The sequence below is a fragment of the Juglans microcarpa x Juglans regia genome, chromosome 6D (assembly GCF_004785595.1).
Source record: "Juglans microcarpa x Juglans regia isolate MS1-56 chromosome 6D, Jm3101_v1.0, whole genome shotgun sequence".
NCBI classification, from domain to species: domain Eukaryota; kingdom Viridiplantae; phylum Streptophyta; class Magnoliopsida; order Fagales; family Juglandaceae; genus Juglans; species Juglans microcarpa x Juglans regia.
This window is the reverse complement of record NC_054604.1, coordinates 36,763,403-36,779,427: the sequence shown is the minus strand read 5'-3', so window position 1 is coordinate 36,779,427 and position 16,025 is coordinate 36,763,403. Positions and strand designations below refer to the sequence as shown.

At 34.2% G+C, this 16,025-nt stretch overlaps 2 protein-coding genes across 2 annotated transcripts; both read right to left on the bottom strand.

Moving 5' to 3' along the window:
• Positions 1–243: 243 nt before the first annotated feature.
• LOC121236117 (GDSL esterase/lipase At5g55050-like) lies at positions 244–3,664 on the bottom strand. Its single transcript, XM_041132623.1, has 5 exons — positions 3,370–3,664; positions 2,788–2,933; positions 1,671–1,907; positions 878–1,127; positions 244–629 (listed from the first exon to the last, which is right to left on the bottom strand). The coding sequence occupies exons 1-5, from the start codon at positions 3,620–3,622 to the stop codon at positions 409–411; spliced, it is 1,107 nt and encodes a 368-aa protein (XP_040988557.1). The 5' UTR covers positions 3,623–3,664; the 3' UTR covers positions 244–408.
• Positions 3,665–5,412: 1,748 nt separating this feature from the next.
• On the bottom strand, positions 5,413–8,203 carry LOC121236054 (GDSL esterase/lipase At5g55050-like). The gene is made up of 5 exons (XM_041132546.1): positions 7,825–8,203; positions 7,288–7,427; positions 6,558–6,791; positions 6,131–6,380; positions 5,413–5,859 (listed from the first exon to the last, which is right to left on the bottom strand). Exons 1-5 carry the CDS (start codon positions 8,078–8,080, stop codon positions 5,639–5,641), a joined length of 1,101 nt encoding a protein of 366 aa, XP_040988480.1. The 5' UTR covers positions 8,081–8,203; the 3' UTR covers positions 5,413–5,638.
• Positions 8,204–16,025: the final 7,822 nt, after the last annotated feature.

Genomic DNA, 16,025 nt, shown 5'->3' with positions numbered 1-16,025 from the left:
CGGGTAGGCTTCGCCCACCCCAAATTCCAACGCCTCCGGCGACAATCTAGCAGTTATTAATATGGATCATGCTAGCCCTGGGCTTATAATTTTTTTTTGGTTCTTTTTCTTTTATTTTTTAAAGTATTATTTAATATTTTTAATCATTAAAAAAAATTTAAAATTTTATTAATAGTTATTTTCTTAATTATTAAGCAAAAATTAAAATTAAAAAAAAAATATTAAAATGCATGAGCTATAAGATTGAAGGACAAACTCCTAAGGCCATCTGGCATTTTCTTATTAATATATAGGCAGATAAACAACAGTAAAATAACAAATTTTGTGCTGCTACTGTGGTTATTTAGGCCTCCTCCTGGCATTATGAAGGCGGCACTTCACGGAGGCTAGAGCTGTGTAATGCTGAGTCTACAAAGCAATTAGCTGCCTCATACTCAATGGAAATGTGTATTTTGAAGGACTGTCAAAAATGATGTCTATAAGGATGCGTTGAGCGGCCTCTGTAGGATGGAATGGGTCCCAGAAGAGGTGGTCGCTTCTGTTGGAGCAATGGGGCGAAGTTTCGAAGCAATTAAGTTTACCACGATAGTTCCCTTGTCCACAACATGCAGCTTTAAACTCATCAAATCCTGAAATAATATTGAAATACGACAATCATGGCTAAGCTAGGTAATTCATAACTATTCCTATAAGAAAACTTAACAGGAAAAGGAGCAAATTAGGTATATTTAAATTTTAAAAATAATAATAAAATTATAAATATCGACTAAAAACTTCCTAGTTTCGATCTAAATTAAACATTTTTCAATTTTCAGAAGAAATAATATTATATCCTTTCTTGTCCATGTCTTTTTTAATAAATTAATACTGTACGTACCATAAAGTTTTGCGTTTTGGATTAAGTTTTGCAATACACCGTACGAATCACAGTAAGTGTAGCTCATATCCTTGATTTCTGATTTCAATTTCCGCAACATCGGCTCAACGCCTTCATTGTATGTTATACTCAGGGAGTTCAATACTTCATTGCATTCTCCTCCTTCGTCCCAAGCCCTCAGAAATGGGCAGCACCCGACTGCAGAGGCCCCCATAACCGCAAACTTACGTGCACCGTAATCGTATAGACGCTGTCCAGGAAAAATTCAAAACACAAACACATGGTGAGCTAATGATTTAAGACTTAAAACTCAGTGTCTCTATGCACATGCTACAACATATACGGCCTTTTGCGGTTCTTTTGGTTCTGGGGATATAGATTCCGTCGCAAGAGCAAACGAATTTGAATGGCAACTAGATGTTTATCGGGCACTAATTGAGGCGCCGTCAAAACATACGCTGCTAAAACATAACGCAGCAACAGGACACCATATACGGCAATTTGCTTAGCCGCAGAGATGAAAAGCTAATGCAGCGAGAACAACTCGCCGCAACCGGAGAATCATAGTGATGCCAATTGCTAACAGTTAGTTTAACCGTGGTAAACCATAGTATTTGTTCGTTTCGTATCATATGATTTATGTAATACAAATTAAAGAGCACCCAATTAAGCATTATTTGCACCTGTGATAATTTAGTTTGGAATGAAACAAACAAACAAAAACCGAAAATCCCTCTCTTTTGTTATATTTTCAGATCCGAATTAAAAAAACATTGAAAATTTTATTACATACCCTTAATTGTTCTTCTAGTTTAACAAGTGCCAAATCCACGAGCTGCTGTGGGGTGTTGTTCTTGCCGCTGGGATCAGGAAGAAGCGCGGAAAAGATGACATCGTTGTTTCCAGTCTCAATCACAATGATAGATTTAGCAAAAAACTTCTGCGCAGCAGAGGGTCCTAACTGTTGCTTCAACTCTTCAGATACCGTTGCAAAATAGTCTATTTGTGTCGACAAAGGTATTACCTCTCCCTGTGATGATAAAAAAAAAACAAAAGAGGCACCAAACGCGGGCGCGTGAGCCAGCCAGTTGATGGCTGGGGCAGACGGTCTCGTTTGTTTTTACGTAAAGTTGAATTGAGATTAAAGATAAAAATTAAATAAAATATTACTAGAATGTATTTTTTAATATTATTTTTATTTTAAAATTTAAAAAAATTAAATTATTTATTTTATTTTACATAAAAATTTGATAAAGTTATAATGATTAAATATGATAAGATGAGATGAGATGCTATAAGATGAATTAATAAGAATTGTGAAAACAAAAAAAGTATAACAGTACTACACTTTTCGAAAAAACCTCCCAAATAAACGTCCCGAACAACACATTTTATTTTATTTATTTATTTTTTCATATATTTTTTTAATCATCATAAACATTTTTTAAAAAATAAAAAAATTCGCAACATCATTAAAAAATATTTCTTTAATCACTAAAAAAAAGAAAACTCATTCGGAACATTTTTTGTGTCCCAAATTTGGAACGTTTAGCATTTCTAAAAAAAGTATGAAGTTGGCGTGAAATTTTTATATATCATATGATAATTTTTATATATAAAAAAAGTATGACGTTGGTGCGCGAAATTATTTGCAAGAATATTTTTCCATTTTCCAGTGTCAAAGAATCACGTGGAGTACGTATTTCAAACATTTATTATTACTTTCTTTAGAAAGCCTTTTGTGGTTTCGAAAATTTTGCTATTAGAATAATTAATTTTGATGCAATAATGCAGAATAGGTGCACAAAAGAATTAAAAATGGTGCAGTACGTAGTAGTGCAGTGCACAACGAAAAAACAAGAAAAAAAAAAAAGAGGGAAAATTAGTACTAAGTTGTCGTTTTCACTAACAAAAATTGATCCTGTACTGTTAAGGATTCCAGCAGCTGCGGAGGCGAAGTTTGCACCAGTTAGGAACGACGTCGCGTTGTTGATCTTGCCAGGCCTGGATACCAAGGAGAGATATGGCGGTGAAGAAGGCAAGCCCACTCTCTCAGCTGCCCAACAATTCCATCCAATTTCAAATTTTAGGTCTTGAAAACCTGGCAATATCAGTATAACTAATATATATGCAGCAGTACTGCCTCTGCTACTATATATTGATTGTCAAAAATGAAATTCATGAGCATTCCCATATATATAACTTCTGAATGCATGATATTCATGTCTGGCCACCAGATGCAGTAAATTATTAATTCTCGGTTAATTAAAGCTTTTACCACATGAAAAAGCTAAAGCAGTTGTGTAGAGAGAATTATAAACAGTAAATCTAATTTGATCTCTTGCTGTACTATAATAATGGAGCATGCAAGCATGCATGCATGCATGGCTATTGCCTAATATTGATCTCTTGAGAGAGACTTTATCAAGTGAAGTACTACTGTTGCTGATCAAGGTATATAATTCTATATATATATATATATATATATATACCAATGAAGTCTGCAATATTCTTGCCGTTGCAAAACCTCCCGGTAGGTTTCATGCCAGGAAAGTCGATTCCGTTGGGGGTGAAATTTGCTTTGGCAATTGTATTCTTCAGGTAGTTGTTGTTGCCCACGTCTGCAATAGAATCTCCAAATATAAATACGGCCGGGACCAACTGATCATGAGCCTCCGAGAAATTCAATCTCCAGAGAAAGATATGGAGGAAACTGATGAGTATCAACACATTGGAATTAGCCATTGTTGGAGTGTCAGACAACTCTGATGGTGATCTATAACGTATCTTTTCAAAATCTTGTGGGTGGTGTACGTGTGTGTGTGTGTATATATATATATATATATATATATGCAGGGAATTAAGCCATTGATTCCGTTGGGTTTTATATATACAAGTACCGATGATCGATCGATGTATGTTGTAAACAGTGGATCGAGTAAATTAAAGAACTGCAACAACAACATTCAACTATTTAAGTGTACCTACGTGCAGACGCATATATAAATATTCAACATAGGTTCTAAAATAGACGTGCGCATACTTTTCATGATCAGCTTGTAGACGCATATATACCATTCAAGTTTTCAACTATTCAGTGTACGTAAGAGTCGATCCTATATACTATATGGTACTGAATATTAAACCCACTTTCCGCGATGTACTGTGGGTACACAACTGTAGTGTTGTCTTTTGCTATGGTTATCTTGATTAATCATGCGTATAGTTTCCGTCGAAACTAAAAAAAAAAAAAAAAAAAAAAAAAAAATAGAGTTTAGTTTCAGTCAAAATAATATCAAGAATAAAATTGAAAGCGGATGCAAACTTAAGATATTCTGAGATATTTCATTATTATTTACAAATTATTTATTACTATTCTTACTAGTATTAGTAGATCATCCGAGAGTATCCAAACGGAGCTTTAAAATTTGGTGCAGTTAAGTTTGGCACAATTCCCTAGACAAGATGATACTGTCCAAGAAAATTTTTATAATATTAAAGTTAAAACACTCTTAATAAAATAGTTATACGATATAATTTAATCGATTTTGAAAATAAATTTTAAAATTGAAATCTTAAAATCAAATCTTATATACCATTCAATAGATGTAAATTGTGTACTCTACACACATACTAGAATAACTTCATTGTCGACGGATAATTTCTACCATATCCATAATATGCTTGGTTTCCATTTTTGGTGGTATGCGCGTGGAGCATCCATCCTCTCACCTGTGTTACTTACAGTGTAATTAGCTAGTGCAGTCCCGCCCCAGCCCCCAAATTTAAGCTCAGTAATGTCCATTTTGTACCTTTATATGTATCACTTTCATATATATGAAAGTGAGACGTGGTATATATATATATATATATATATATATATATAATATTATACACCACACTCTTATATTATTTTTATCTCATATGATTTTATTATTTAATAGTAATAAATATGTCACATGATCTTATATAATAGAATGAAATTGAAATAATAGTGTGGTTATTAGAATTTTTCATAAATATATGTACAGTTGTACTTGATCCGCTCCCAAACTGCAACATTTTCCACTTTTATTAATATAATAATAATAAAGCCTCATGCTTTTTTTTTTTTTTTTTTGTATGTAAGGCTCCATTTGACTAGTGAGACGAAATGATATTATTTTAGATAAAAATTAAAAGTTAAATAAAATATTATTAAAATATTATTTTTTAATATTATTATTGTTTTAATATTTAAAAAATTAAATTATTTATTATATTTTATATAAAAACTTAAAAAAATTATAATGATAAAATGAAATAAGATAAAATCGTTTCTATATTTAAACAAACTTTAAATAAATAAATAAAAAAAAAGGGTACTTTTGGTGGTTGAAAAAGATTGCTTATTAACAGCAATATTAATATCTGTCTCCGAATCTCAAGAAAACGGTAGCGAGATGAATGCGGCGTGTCAAAAGGTCGTACAATGTAATGCTATTGAGCAGTAGAATTTTAGGCACAATATTATATTGAAATTAGCAACTCATGCATGATCATAATAAAGGCGCACGACATTTATTATCGAAATAAGAACCTCTGTATGTAAGAGCCATGTTCCTCAGTTATCAGATTATCGAAAAAGACTAGAAACTTCCGTTTTTCCCTTTCATTTTCTTCTGCAGGTACTCACCCTCTCGAAGTGAGATTACTTTATTTATCAGATTTGTTACAGCATGATTCACATGGTTAGGCGTATAATGGCGAGTAGTGTAGAGTCTAGACTGCAACTAGCTGCCTCACGTTCAATGGGAATGTGAATTGTGAAGAACCATCAAACAAGTTGTCTACGATAAGGCGATGAGCAGCCTCTGTTGGATGGTATAGATCCCAGAAAAGGTGCTCTCTTCTGTTGGAGCAATAGGTAGATATTGGGAGGCAACCAACCTTTGCATTCAGGTTCCCTAACCCACAACATGCAGCTTTAACATCTACGAATCCTGAAACCGAACAGGAAAACGTTAATTAATCATCCATATGAACAGACACTCGACTATAAAAAATTACTTATCTAGACCAGTTATTTTTAACGAAATGATTATTTCCTGTTAAAATAAGTATGTTTTCATCGTAAATAGTCATTCTCATTACAAATAATTCTTCTAGCTAGCTCTAATATTGTCTGCAAAATTAATTGAACTTGCTTGCTCAAGGAACTAGCTTGCAGGTTGAGAAAATTAAATTATGAGAAGGAAAGATTAAGCACTGTACCATAAACTTGTGGTTTCTGGACGAAGTTTTGCAAGATACTGTATGTATCTAAGTAAGAGTAGCTAATGCCTTTGAGGTCTGATTTCCATTTCTGCAACATCGAAGTAAGGCCTTGATTGTATTTGACAGACAAGCGGTTTGTTTCCTCGTTGCATTCTTCTGTTTTGTTCTTACTTCTCTGTGATGGGCAGCATCCGATTGCCCCGATCCCCGTAATAACAAATTTACGAGCACCGCCATTGTACATACGCTGCCCGGCCCCAAAGTTCATATTAAAAAGAATTAGTTTGTATTTTGTATTTTTTTTAATTAAAAATTAAAGGGAAGAAAGATCAACATGATCTGTCGAAAAAGTTTATCATCCTTTTGACGTTGTATGGTCTATATAGATCAAAGCAATTAACCAAAATGTTCTACACTTTTTTACCTTCAATTGTTCTTTCAGTGTAAGAGCCATCAAGTCCACGTACTGCTGTGGGGTGTTCTTGCTGCGGAGATCAGAAGAGCCGGAGTAACCAAAGATATCGTTGCTTCCAATCACAACGACAACGAGAGATTTGGATAAAAGGTTTTGTGCAGATGAGGAGCCTAGCTGTTGCTTGAACTTTTCACACGCCGTCAAGAAGTAGTCTACTTGTTTGGTCAGAGGTATTGATTGGCGCTGAATAAAATAAAACAAAACAAAAACAAACAGTAAAGCATGTTAACATGAGGGCCAGGAGAGATCGATGCATGCACATTAATATTGGACTCCGTTTTTACATTTTGTTCCTTTTTCATCCATTGTATGAGTGGGCCACGCTTGTATGTTTTAGAAAGAATGATAGGTTCTTGCTTTGGGCATATTAAGCCCATATTCTAACAGCCCAATTATAGGAAATCCGAGAAAAATAATAATATTAATCAAAACTAGTAGGTATGTTTTTTTTAAAAATAAAAATAAAAAATAAATTCTCATTAATATTATAACAATAAAATAAATTGTATATTAAAGAGCAATCTTAAAAAAAAAAAAAAGAAAAAAAAGGAGAAAATGGTATTTAGTATGAGAAATGATATATACAATACAAAATCTACGTAAAAAAATTAATTTTTTAATAATAGATTCACAAGCGATTGTAGCACTACTCATTTAGTATATTTGTTTCACTACTTACAATATGTTTGTCCGTGCCATCAAAGATGCCGGCACCTCCGGAGGCGAAGCTAACACCAGTTAGAAAGGAAGCGTTGTTCTTGTGGGAGTTGGATACAAGGGAGAGATACGGTGGCGAAGTTGGGAGGCCAACTTTCTCAGCTGTTCAAGTCATCAAATTAATTGAAAAGTCTTGAAAAAACCCTATCAGAATGGTACTTGCAAATTGCAATCTGTTTTTTAAATTATTAATGAAAAGGACGTTTCTGTGCCGACCATTGTTTTAGAATAAATGGTCATCATCTGGTTTATAGCCAGCTACTCATGTCAATATAGGTAAACATATTTCACATCAAAAAAGGCGTGATTCCACCGTATAAAGATGGAATCACGCTAACAGTAAACCTTATATGCACCAAAACTGGAACAAATTAACAATCCTGACAAGAAAAATGCTTGCCATGCATTGAAAGACTTTTATGGTGTACTTATACTTTGATCAGATTAAAATCAGTTTAAATTTTTAGAATAAATGGTAATTTAACACGTTTGCACGTACCAAGAAAGTCGGCAGCATTCTTGCCATTAGTAAACCTCCCGGTTGGCTTATGGGTGGGGAAGTCGAGGCCGTTGTGGGGGAAATCTGCTTTGGCGAGCGAAAGCGGGAGGTAATTGTTGTTTCCCACATCTACAAGAGAGTCTCCCAATACAAACACGGCCGGGACCATCTGAGCCTCCAAGATATAATTAGTTCCCAAGACGAAGAAACAGATGAAGAAGAGGCCGTAACTCACTAAGAAAGCTTTGGAAGCCATGTTTAATGGGTGAATAGAACTGCAGCTAGCAGATCTTCGATCGGAAGTAGTACTAGTTAATTTCTCTATGCATGAGCTCTCTATCTCAAATTCAGTGGAGGCAGCAGATAAATGGTTGAGTTGGGTTTTAATAGATAAGAGCTGGATGTAAACTGGTCACGCGTCATCGATGCAGATGGGAGCAGTTTGGTGTGTGAAAAGAAGATGCAACGTACTCAGAGACCACTTGCGTGGACTGTTGTGGTCGTGGTTGAGGAAAAGCACTACTCCGGCCAAAAACATTCAACCCATCAATGAACAATATCTATGTCATTTTCACAAACAACTTTCCAGCTTTCAACTTTAATTTCCAAATATATAAATTAAGCCACGTTTTAAGCATATCGATCAATCTAGGTTAAGGTTCTTGCTAAAAGGTACTATAAATTAGACACATATATATAATATGATAAGTACTTAGCATATATATATATATATATAAACTATATAATAATATTATGTCTCATGTGACACCGTTTCATGTGACGGTACCTGATCATCAGTTCCGGCGGCCTCCACAAAGTATTGATATGATCTATATATTTCTGAGAATAAATATTAATTTGGTACTTTCAGTTTGCATATTATATATATATATATATATAATATGTTTAATCAGTACTACTAGATTATGGGCATCACGCACATGATGCAGGAGCCGTCCCACTTAGCATAAAGTATTATATTATTCTAAAGCAAATTAATGGGTCCAAATTGTCGAATCAAGAAAAGTGTAAAAAGCACGGCAGGATCAGGCCGTCAGTTGAAACATAACAGTACTGGTACCCCAATACGTACGTACTACAATATTAAATTTATGTTCCAACTATATATATGAAAAATAACAAATATTTTTCAATTATCTCATGAATTAAAACAGGCGCCTTATAACATCAACCGTTTTATCAACCATTGCATATATAACAAATCAAACCCTCATCGTACGTATTAGATATGATAACCCATATATTAATATATGATACATCAGACATAACCACAATATCCAATCACTACAACAAATATAGATTTTTACCACGAATTCTTTTTTCAAGATAACGATCGTGGCAAATAGTAGGTTAATAACACAAAAACCGTTCGTAGAAAAAAATACAAACCTTTTGCCACAAGATCACTCCTCGGAAAAAATTCATATTTGTTGTAGTGAATATTATTTCCACCGAATATATAGTTCATGTATAATGTTTTTGGAGGTCAGGAAATTAAAGCAGATCTAGCGCGCATATATATATATATATATATATATATACACTACTCGATCCTGCATTTTTCTTGGGATTGATCATAAATATAAAGTATTATAACATTCATGAACTTATTTGGCCGGTTGTTGCGATATTCCATGCCTGCCATCATTAATATTGGAAAATATTTAGAAAGCAATTTATATATATATATATATATGTATATATATATATATATATATATATATATATATATATACACACACATACACACTACTCGATCCTGCATTTTTCTTGGGATTGATCATAAATATAAAGTATTATAACATTCATGAACTTATTTGGCCGGTTGTTGCGATATTCCATGCCTGCCATCATTAATATTGAAAAATATTTAGAAAGCAATTTTTCTATATATATATATATATATATAATATTCACATGATCGTGCACAAAACGTAAATTTACATGTTTTGTGCGTGTAGGACTGGTCATGATCATGAGCTAGTGACATTAATCTTTCACGACTACGAGTGGCTTCTAAAGATAATTAATGATGACAAGTTATTGCGACTTTGAAAAACAAAAAAACAATGTTGGTTTCGCTCGATCCCACCAGTCAGCATCCATTAATTACATGATTAAATCCTAAATGGTACTTTGAAATAAGATGCTTTCTATTTTACTTGAAGTGGATCGTATTCATTAAATATTTCAATTACAATAATAATATTGAATATACATGTACGTACTAATTATATGTGAGAACGCGATGAACCGCGGAGCATGCATGCATGCAACTCAGGCGTGGAAGTCAAGTCAAGGCAAGGCAACTCAGGCAGTATATCCATGACTCATCATGTGATTGGGTGGAGTAGTTCTGGTACCAAAACGAGTGGTTCAGGCCAGTTAGTTCCCTTGAGCCACAGGAAATTAATTAATGTGAAACGATAAAGACAGCACGTACGCAACCTACGACCGGCTTCCATCATCCACTGCGCGCTGATCTGTACGTCTTTGTTTCTTTAGCCCGTCTTTTGGGATTTTTGTGCTTCAGAAATTCAACGATATGAACATACAAAATCACAAGACTTCAAACATCCAATGACTTATGAACCATAATTTTCTAAAATGCCGACTAGAATTATGAACCCAAAACGTGACGTTGAAGCACGGAAGTAATTCAACGAGTCCTTGATGCAGCTAATTTAATAAGGGTTCCATTTTGTTGTTTTGTAATATAAACGCGTATGGACTTGAGCGTGCATGGACTCCAATATATAATATTGAAATAATATCACGAGTGTTAACGTCATGTTTCGTATGACTTTGGACCGGGTTCTAGTAACTTAAGTCTTGAGTCTTTCACTTGCACATCTAAGAAAACACGAAGAGTGGGGAGCCTTGGTGGAGGCTGGGAAGTCTCCGATATTAAAGTTAGTGTTAGAAATACTATATCAGAATACACAGCGAAAGCGATATTACCTCACATCTAGTGCGGTTGTTCTACGGATTCTCCAGCATCGTTGTTCATCAACGATCTTCACATCGATGGTGTAGTGTGCTACGTGGTAATATCAGAACAACACTCACACGTTCTACAGCCTAGATGCCGTTACAAGAGAGAACCATTTAAGAGAGAAATCGTTCTTGATGAAAGTTTCTATTCCAAAGAGGGGGAAAGACTATGTAAATAGCCTCTCTAGTGTAACCTCCTGGCTGGCCATTAAGGGTCAGCCATCAAACCTCATGAAGTGGCTTAAAAGCCACTTCATAACCCCCAAGAGGAGGTGAAGAGGTGCCCACTATGGGTGCCCCTTTCTTACATCTCCCACTCACACATAGTGGGCAAGACCCTAGGTCTACATCCCTCAATCTGTTATCAATCTTGTTCATACTGGCAAATAGGCCGTGCGACCATCGAGCACAACTGTAAAAGAAAAATGGAAGCACTATACAAAATCTCTCCGAGAGAAGACCAGCATAGCAACATCCTTAAAAAGTGTCTCGTTATGCCCTGACTCATTTGGTCACATCAGACTAAGCATCTCTAATCCATCTCGAGTCCAAATGACTCAGAGCAATGCTCAATCTCCATAAAACATGATGTACTCATAGCTATATTGCAACTCCCAAGAAGCAACATAACTTGTTGGCAGTGAGTACACACCATTATCGATGTGTTACCAAATAATCTTCCCTTCGCGCTCGTGTCATTTAGTTTCAGTCTAGTCGCTTTCCTAGCAATATCTCTTTAAACCGCATCATACATGGCTATAGATAACATGCCAAAGTAGCAGACACTAAAACATCAACCTCATGACATAGTTAAAGGTCTCCTAAGGGCATAAATAAATTAAGGTCATCAATTATGACCTACAGGACTCACACGGTGAGGAAGCAGGGAACCATTCACTCACCTCTACTGTTGGTCGCAAAAGCACATGTAGTATAAAATATATATTACAGTAGATTTCTCTTTCTAAAGAAAAAGCGTATATCTAATCTCAATACACCGTACAGATCTTAGTCTAGTCGCTATCTCAGCGCCTAACCCAAGTCCCTCCATTTGCTCGCTATCCAAAGCGCCAAAGAGGATCTCACATCTGGCTAAACCACAGGCTACATGGATTGTGGGAAACCATGCACGGTCGTTAGACCTCATCTTAGCTCCCACTAAGGTGACATATCTTTTGTGTCTTACAACTTATCCCTCTCTGGACAAGTACTGAGTGACACATTGTCTCATCTTTGCTCGCTACTTCTTTATAGCGCCAAAGGCGATCGCTCGTGTGAGTGAGCCGATCTAAGCCTGTCAATATACATTTTTCACTATAACTCCTAAATTTATGGTAAATGTGTGTGCTTACCAAAGAATGCTTCCAATCACGCCACATGATCATAGAACACATCAGTATCATGTGCATGACGAGCAATATTGTGAGGTACAGAGAAATCACATGGTCAACAACAAATTATTAAACCACAACTCTTAAGTGGTAATTAATGACCATTTCTCTCCATGCGCATTCTAATGTGTAGTAACTTTCCAAAACATGCTCCTGCCAAGAGACTCAGCTTTTACATGTAAAAGTCTTTTGCACAACTATGAAGTCAGCGATGACTCATCGCGAATCTCATTTAGGCCAGACTCACAATATAAGCTGTAGATTCTAGTCAGCAAGTCTAACTGTGATTTTTAAGAATCTACAAGATGACCACAAATGTTATTCAGCAAACTTAATTTGCGACTTCAAGATTTCATATAAATCTCTTGCACTCAACAAAAGCATGTGAGATAACCATAATTTATTTTTCATTAAGGGTAAAGCGATTAGGGCCTTTGCCCCCAAAGACAATCATAATAGTCTAGTCATTACTTTTAATGACAATCGCATCACAAACTTACTTAACAAAGTAAGCCATATTTACTCTCTAACAAAATCTTAACCTCTAACTCCCATGAGCAAACCATAATGGAAACACCAAACAGTATATGCAAAACTAGATTCTTTAGTATTTTCCGTCTCATTAATTGTCTATAGATTTTGAACAAGAGCTCATAGAAACTGTTTTTCTTATAAACAGTTTCACAAGACATGAAGCCTGAGCTACTTTTCACAAACTCATGTCCATCATCTCGTAGTATGGAAAACCTCTTTTTAGGCGACAATTAATTATCTAATATAACCAGTTTGCAATATATCTTATGATGATACTTTTTTAATATTGTCAACAGCGTTCAAAGAACCCCATTTTATTCAATAGGTCGTTTAATAAAAAAAAACGACTAGGTACATTGGGTATCTTTGAATAGATGGTTTGTTTAGGTCGCATGTAAACAATACCAGCAACATTTATTCACTTTTTGTACCAAAATAGTACTAGCAATAATCATGCGCTCAAAGTACTTCATGCTTAAACATCACAAAAGCTAACCATCTAATTCTCCTATGAGAATCAGCTATACCTCTATCAACTCCACTTTTCCTTTGTCAATTAGATCAACAACCCCAAGTTGGATCATATAAGTGAAGCGAATCTAAGATTCTATGTTGGGATTCCTACTATGTGAATTCAATACCTTTAGCGGAACCATATTACAAATATTCTCTTCTAGTCTCTAAACGACGAGAGAATATTGATATAAAGTTACCACGCTATTTAAGAATTCCTTATATTCTATAACTTTTTGGAGTCACTATCACTAATGGTACACCTTAACTCAAAGGTATACTCCCACTAGCTCTTGAATTACTCCCACTATTTTCGGCGATCTTATAAAAAAGAATTTTGAAAATATTAAGATTAAGGTAATGTGGAATGAAACGTGATGAAAACGTTCTTTCTAAAAATAAGTGTTACAAAAAATCTACAATTCCCCACCCTCACCGAAAATACGAGTAATTTTCTTGACTCAACCAAAAAATGATCAAACTTAGATCCTCTCGATTTTTAATAGAATTCACGTTTGCACAAAATAATCACTCAGTCTTTCTCAAATGTGAATGAACTCGATTTAAGGACGACAAATAAGAATTACGGCCGTAACCCCATATTACATCAACCCAAGTGTGATGTAACAATTGTTTTGCGCCATAATACCATTCTCAGCAAGTCAATAAACTGCGAGATAATTGTTCTCATCATATAACTTATACGATTACGATTTTGAAAATATTTTAACTGAAAAATATATTTTCCTAAAAAAATTTTTTTGGATCGCATTTATATGATGAAACAATATTTTTATTATCTAAGTTCTTAGCATGCATGTATAGGAACTTTCACATAGAAAATGCTCATATTGCCTTTTCTCTTTGACTCTTCTAAACTAAGGAGAGGGATCTCATTAACGAGAAAATCTTCAATTTCTCAAGTTTCACACCCATCATCCTATGCCTCCATGGCATATTTTAATATATCATTTCCCCACCCGAGAAATAATATCACTGAGTCAATGAGTGACTATCCAACTTCTAAACCTCTAGAAATTCTCACTAACACCACTTAATGAGTCTTAAATCAAATTAGGTATAGACTTCTTTATTATCGCATTAAAAGTACTAAAAATATCACCTTGTGCAAAAAATGCATGTGTGATGTTTTAGTCGCTAACTAGCAATATATCTTAATTTCTCGCTTACTCAATATTTTCATATTCTTCAATCCACTATAGGAGAGAAAAGAAAAAATTTACAAGAAATTATTTTAACCTAAAACCTATCTTGCATCAGTGCAACCACGAGCAAGATTTTTAGGCTTAATTTAAGTCATACCTAATCATTCAAATTTTTGCCACAGTTACCAAGAAAACCTCCAAGGTGCTGGTATTACTCTCAAGGGGTGCTCCTAAGTTCATATTTCTGCAAGAACCTATTTGTTCTCGCAAGAGAGAAATAAACTTGAGCAAGATTATCAGTATTAATACCACAGAAAGGTGCACTGATAAAACTTTTAAAAAATGAATGTGTCAATCAAGAATGTCCTTAACAATCTTGCACACTCAAATTTTAATATTCTTACTTGCTAGACATACTAGCAAGTAGAGAGTGTATGTGCTTATCTGTGAGTTAATCTAAGTTGCTTAAAGATTATAATACTCAACTTCAAATATAGGAGCAATTTAATCTTTGCGTTACAAAAACAACGCGTAACTTTTGTTATTACCCACAAAATTCAAAGGCAAAATAGTGGTTTAGCTCTATTGGACAGTTGATCCCATCAACTTCTATAAAAATTGTAGTGCATGCGTCCCACGCGCACTTCCAATTTTATTCTAGACTTTTTAGATGTTTCACAATAATGACGGTCTAAGACCATATGACACTCATTACAATCTTTATTTGTTTCCAACTACTGTTCATGGAGGAGATTAATGGGACGATTAAATCGTATAAATAATCTCTAGGCTTTCTTCATGGTTATCTCAAAGTTACTAAACTATGCACATCTAATTGCACACAGATTTATAAAATTTGCCACATTAATCTAAGTTAGAACAAAAATAATTAATACAAGTCGCAAGATCGAAAATTCGCTAAGCTTCCTAATCATCTCTTGCCCCTCAATGTCTAATTATTAATTTCTAATTTAATTTTCGTGCAAATTTATATCGTATAGGAGATTAATTCCAAATTAATCTCAACCATACTCCCACTAGGATAAGCAATCTACTGAGTTAGTCACAGAAAAAAAATTTCTTCTCTGATCGAAAAAATTCATTTGAGCCAATCAGAAGCATGAACTAATCAAACTCGGGCTACTTAATCCTCTAATTTATCACATTCTAAAAAATTGAAGACAATTCTAAAAAATAGTCTAACAATATAAGTGATAAATTAAGCTCACAATTACATGAAATCACAGTACATGTATGAAAAAATAATCATCACATTTCATTCAAATAATTATTATTCACAAAAATAATAATCTAGACAATTTATAACGTAAAATAAAATGCCAAACAAATGTGACAAAAATAATATCATGACAAGTATGTATTTAATAACCATAATGACATGCAAAAATATTTCAAAAAAAATATTTTATGCCATAATAACATGCTGAATAAATAACTAAAATTAACATACACACTAACAATAAGCTCTAGCCCAATAGTTGAGCTTATAGCCATTGTGTGTGGGGTCTTGGGTTCAAAACATCACCCAAGCATTTTGTCAAAAAACAAATCACTGTTTTTA